The sequence below is a fragment of the Mastomys coucha genome, unplaced genomic scaffold (assembly GCF_008632895.1).
Source record: "Mastomys coucha isolate ucsf_1 unplaced genomic scaffold, UCSF_Mcou_1 pScaffold6, whole genome shotgun sequence".
In the NCBI taxonomy this organism is placed as follows: domain Eukaryota; kingdom Metazoa; phylum Chordata; class Mammalia; order Rodentia; family Muridae; genus Mastomys; species Mastomys coucha.
In genome coordinates this window covers 15,609,141-15,614,622 of record NW_022196912.1, presented here as the reverse complement: position 1 = coordinate 15,614,622, position 5,482 = coordinate 15,609,141, and the positions used below count along the sequence as shown (strand labels likewise).

The following is a 5,482-nucleotide window of genomic DNA, read 5'->3' as shown; positions in this document are numbered from 1 at the left end:
AAATTACTCCAAAGGAATTCTGATCTCCTCAACGTTATACTGCCTTCAGTTTCCCATAGTCTATAACTGGCCTTCATTGTTCTGCTGCAAACGGGGAGCAATCTTTGTGAACTCATCTACACCATTCTGCTATTTTTCAGAGAAGATGTCAGACCTGGCATGCCAATGCTGAGACAGATCCGAGAAGCCCGTCGAAAAGAAGAAAAGCAACAGCAAGCTAATCTGAGAAACAGGCAGAAGAGCGTAAAAGAAGAAGAACGGGAAAGACGTGACATTGGGTTGAAGAATGCACTCGGCTGTGAAAACAAAGGGTTTGCTTTGCTCCAAAAGATGGGATATAAGAGTGGGCAGGCTCTGGGCAAGAGTGGTGAGTCTTATGCCGAGGTGGCTCAGTACTGATAGACACCTGTGTTGACAGTATTTAGGATTTTTGGTGCTAACAGCCCTTTCAGAAATGTCTTCTCACCGGGCGGTGGTGGCGCATGCCTTTAATCCCAGCACTTGGGAGGCAGAAGCAGGCAGATCTCTGAGTTTGAGGCCAGCCTGGTCTACAAAGTGAGTTCCAGGAGAGCCAGGGCTATAAAGAGAAACCCTGTCTCAAAAACAAACAAACAAACAAAAAAGATGCCTCCCATTGCCAACATGAACTGCTTAGCCTCCTGCCACAGCCTTGAAGGAACTGGCTGACAGTGGAGGCTGTGAGGAATGGTGGCAGGTGGTGGGTAGGGAAGCACAGTGGTCACACAGCAACCCTGGAGACCATAGCAGGCCTCTTCCCAGCTCGCCCTGCACCTATGGCAGCAGTCTGAGTGACGTTCCAGTTGCAGAAGCCATGCTCCCCTTTAGAAAATGAAACTGCTTATTCAGATGCAGCAGCTATAAACGAAGGCTTCAGTTTGCTCTTTTCTATCTTAATCACTTTGATTTTTCATATAGGAAGTCTGTCTTCTCTTGAGGTTTCTGCCCATTAAGACTGTTGTGTCTGTGATATCACTTTTCAAAATGGCATAAGTCCACTGGGGAGGCAAAGGCAGGTGGGCCTCTGTGAGTTCAAGGCAAACCTGGGCTACCTGGTGAGTTCCAGGACAGCTAGAACTACATAGTGAGACCCTATCTTGAAGATAGATAGGAAGATAGATAGATAGATAGATAGATAGATAGATAGATAGATAGATAGATAGATGGGGGAGAGAAAGAAAGAGAGAAAGAGAGAGAGAGAGATAGGCAGGCAGGCAGGAGAGGCTGAGTGATTTTACTGAGGAGGAAGCGATTAAAGGCAGGAGAGGTATTAGTTTGCAGTGTATTAGCTAACAAAGAGTATTAGTTCCCAGAATTCAGTTTGCAGTTTCATGAGACTGGTGGGGGATTCAGAGAGCATTGTAATATTACATACTCTACTGACTGACCTGAACTTTGTGATAACTAAAATATTTCTAATTTTTCCCCCTTTTTTAGGAGATGGTATTGTGGAACCAATCCCTCTTAATGTCAAAACAGGTATATAATCAAGTCATTTTTTATTATATTATAACCATAACTTAGATTGTTTTGCTTAGTATATTATGTGATGGTTGCCCTTATAGTTGATATCATCAGAAGCCTGTGAAATAGTAAAATATTAAACTTCTGAATCTTTTTAAAGTTATTCTTTTTAAAGTAAGTTTTGATGGAATAGAAGTACTAGAATTTAAATCATAAAATTATGGGGGAGCTGGGACCAGTCTTTTGTAATTCCACAACTGTAGTCTCAGAATTTAAGAGGCAGATGTGGGAGGGTGAAGATGGGGAAGCTAGCCTGGCTACATAGTGAGACTTTGCCAAAGAGTTAAGGACAAGGGATGAAGTTCATTGGTGGGGTGCCTGCTTCTGATCCTAGAGCCGCAAAAACTAGCGGGAAAGAGTTAGAAGTGCGGGAAACACAGTGCCTTCTCATTTATTACAATGTACTAAAAATGTTCCAAAGCAAATGTATTTTGTGCCTAACTCCTTGGATTAATTCAAGAGAAAAAAAAAGCATATACTTAAGAAAATGTGATAGTTGATATTGTTTAAAATACTTAAAATAATATTTAAAAATGTGTGCAGCATTACTGTGTTGGATGAGACAGACCTTTGTCAAAATCAAGCCATGCATTTAGGCCTTAAGACCAAACAAAGATTAAGCCCCAGTGCTTTCTGTTGCCATTTAATGAAGTAAGTTTGGATTATTATATTCAAGTGAGAATTGCATTTAATTTCTTAAGTATTTAAATTGTCATGTTTTGAAGCTAAAAAAAAATCTGTAATTTTCTAAGTTCCTCATCAAATTTGTTTTGTCTATGACCAGGAAAAAGTGGCTTAGGTCACGAGTCATTATTAAAACGGAAAGCAGAGGAGAGGCTGGAAAACTACAAGAGAAAAATTCACATGAAAAACCAAAATGAAGCAGAGGCCACTGAACAGTTTCGGTAACGTGATTGCTCTGAACTTATTTTGCTTCCAACCTACTTAACTGTGGTATGCTCCTCCATGCTTGGGTCTATGAAGTAGTCGAGGATGCAGGCACCACTGTACTCTTCTTCCTCCCATCAGGATGCGACTGAAGAATAAGCAGGACGAAATGAGGCTTGAAGGAGACCTGAGAAGAAGTCAGCGAGCTTGCCAGCAGCTGGATGCCCAGAAGGTAGGAGGGCATCTGCTTCCAGTCTCATAGTGTACCTGGGATGCTTTGACTCATATTTTTATTAAGGAATAACAAAAATCAAACAAAAACCCTCCATGCTCTGTTTATATCAACTCTCCCCAGAAGCTACCATTTAATGTGCACCTCCTACAGGGGCTACTGGCCGGCTGATGACCAACTTAGTCCAGGAGCCCACTTCCTCAGTTGTCTGGCAAGGGTTAAATAGCTTTGCTCTTACTCAAAGTATAATGATACTCAGAACTGGAGTGTGTAGGAATTCTGTTCCCCATAATGTTTAGTTAACCAGAATAACCTAGTTTTAGTCCATACCTCGCACTTCTGTGTGTGTTTTAGAAAAATCAAGGTGGAATGCTTTCATTTCACACAGGAACAGTTTTAAAAGAAATCTTTGCCTTTTACAAAACACAGTGAATATTATGAAAGTAAAATGACTTCACTTAATCTCAGATATTGGTGTAATTTCCATGGTGTGTAAACATCTGGGAGGAATGTCCTGCTTCGTCGTATTCCCACTATCTTATGAGTGTTCCTGACCCTGACCTCCTTCCTAGTCACTTGTACAGTTTTATACCGATCGCCCATCTCTCCTGCTGGACTGACAGAGGGAACTAGGAGACAAACTCCTCATTCTCCTTTCGTCCACTGTGGTCCAGTGCTCTACTGAGAAATCGCACTTGTAAATATTATTTGGAAGAACAAATTCATGTTAACACAGCACACTTACGACACCACAAGTATGCTTAGCTGTGTTTTATAAAAGTAATTCTGTCTTTCCAGAATATTCAGGTTCCCAGGGAGACGTGGTACTGGTTGAGGCCTGAAGAAGAGACTGAGGAAGAGGAGGAGCAAAAGGAAGAACAGGATGAAGATGAGTGCCCGAGTGAAGATTTGAGTGTATGTGTGGGCACTGCTTGTTTGCTCCTAGCAGGGTCATGGCCTGGCACTGCTCACACTTGAAGCTGGGTAATTCTTTGTGGTAGGCAGCATGCTAGGATGTGTAGCAGTACCACTACTACTTGGCTTGGGTTCTGGTACCCTGACTCGGGGTGGGGAGGGAATGAAGAAAGGGCAGACACACACACACACACATACACACACACACACACACACACACGTATACAGGAAAACTAGGATAAGGTGGAGTGCTCACCTGATAGGTTACCTGCTAACCCCAGCAACCTTGCAGTCCAGTGTTTATTAGGAACAGCACGGCGTAAGCCAGGCTAGCTGGTTTTGATAACATTGGGCTATAACACTGTTGGGCTATAACACTCCAGAGGAGGAAGCTTCACTTACCAGTGTCTGTACATGCTGGTCAGTCATCGTGACCCCTGAAGAGAGCTTGGCTGCTCCCTCGAGCCTCTCCTGTGAGGCTGAGGCAATGGAGTCCTCACATGGCCATGCCAGTGTCAGCAGACTTCATTCACTCAGGGTCTCCTCTGTCCCCACACAGCCACTGAATACCTGGTCCCCACCCTCCAGGTGCCATTTGCACTTCCCCTTATGACAACCAAAAAATTGTTTCCAAGCACTGCTAGGTAACCCCCAGTTGAAAGCTGCTGATTTCCCGGATTGTGTTCCTAGCCCCAAAATCAGAATTCCCTACAATTTTTCTGTTTAGTTTTAATCTGCCGTTGTACCTGAGCTTCAGTTTTGACAACAGGTTCACTCACTGCAAATGTAAATGATTGCAGTGGACTTTGTTTCCGGTTAAATTTCTAAAAGTGGTGCTACTGTGTACCTCATCTGTTCACAAAACAGAAAATAAAGTAGGAAGTAGAGTGTGAACAAAGATGGCTCAGCATGTGAAGGTCCCTGCTACCAAGCGTACCAAGTTCAATCCCTGGGACTTACGGGTGGTGGAAGAAAAGATCCAGCTCTCCTGAGTTCAATCCCTGGGACTTACGGGTGGTGGAAGAAAAGATCCAGCTCTCCCTTGTTTTCCTCTTAAGACACTCACAAGCACGTGCCCACACATAGACACACATGCACAATTAATTTTTAAATGTAATTATTCAAGAAAGTAACTTCTGGAATTACTAATATGGAATTGACCCAGGCAACATTCATAGCTGTCAGCACGTATTCCTGCTTAACTGTGAGACCTCTGAGGCGTCTGAGGGAGACCGTCCTCCCCCCTCCCACCTCAGATTTTAAAAGAGGTCTTTAAGAATCCTAGTTATCCCCAGGCATAATGGCACACACCTTTAGACACAGCATATGGAAGGCAGAAGCAGGTGGATCTCTGTGAGTTCAAGGCCAGCCTGGTCTATATAGCAAGTTGCAGGCAGAAGCCAAAAGATGATTTTATGTTCACCAGTTTTCTCTTGTGAACAAGTGGTTAGTCAGCTGAGACATGCCCAGATAGATCACCTCTGCCCTGACCCCTTGAGTAACTGAGAGTGTTCCAGAAGAGTTCAAGCCTGGGCCTAAGTAACCGGACTGAGATCCAGGAGGCAAGGGCCTGGTCCGTGTGAGCCACTGATGTGCCTGTGGCCTCTTCCCAGGTGCTGGAAAAACTGCAGATCCTCACCGGCTACTTACGAGAAGAACATCTGTATTGCATTTGGTGTGGGACAGCATATGAAGGTGAGATGGTTTATACTTTACAATATACTGCCTGTGCATGCTTGTTTATTTTTAATAAAACTCGCTGGGCGAAGGTGGCACACACCTTTAGTCCCAGCACTTGGGAGGCAGAGGCAGTCCCACATTGCTATCTAAATGGAATAAGAAGACACTTCTACTGTGAGTTTTATTAAAAAAATATGTGCATATATATATATATATATATATATA

The 5,482-nt window shown here is 43.4% G+C and overlaps 1 protein-coding gene across 1 annotated transcript in view; it reads left to right on the top strand.

The window, feature by feature from the left end:
• Gpatch11 (G-patch domain containing 11) overlaps positions 1-5,482 on the top strand; it is an 11,617-nt gene that overhangs the window by 3,447 nt on the left and 2,688 nt on the right. Inside the window, exons 4-9 of the mRNA XM_031357811.1 lie at positions 141-367; positions 1,456-1,497; positions 2,327-2,447; positions 2,572-2,662; positions 3,461-3,577; positions 5,191-5,272. Of these exons, the coding sequence (XP_031213671.1) occupies positions 141-367; positions 1,456-1,497; positions 2,327-2,447; positions 2,572-2,662; positions 3,461-3,577; positions 5,191-5,272 (680 nt within the window). The remainder of the gene's footprint in view (positions 1-140; positions 368-1,455; positions 1,498-2,326; positions 2,448-2,571; positions 2,663-3,460; positions 3,578-5,190; positions 5,273-5,482) is intronic.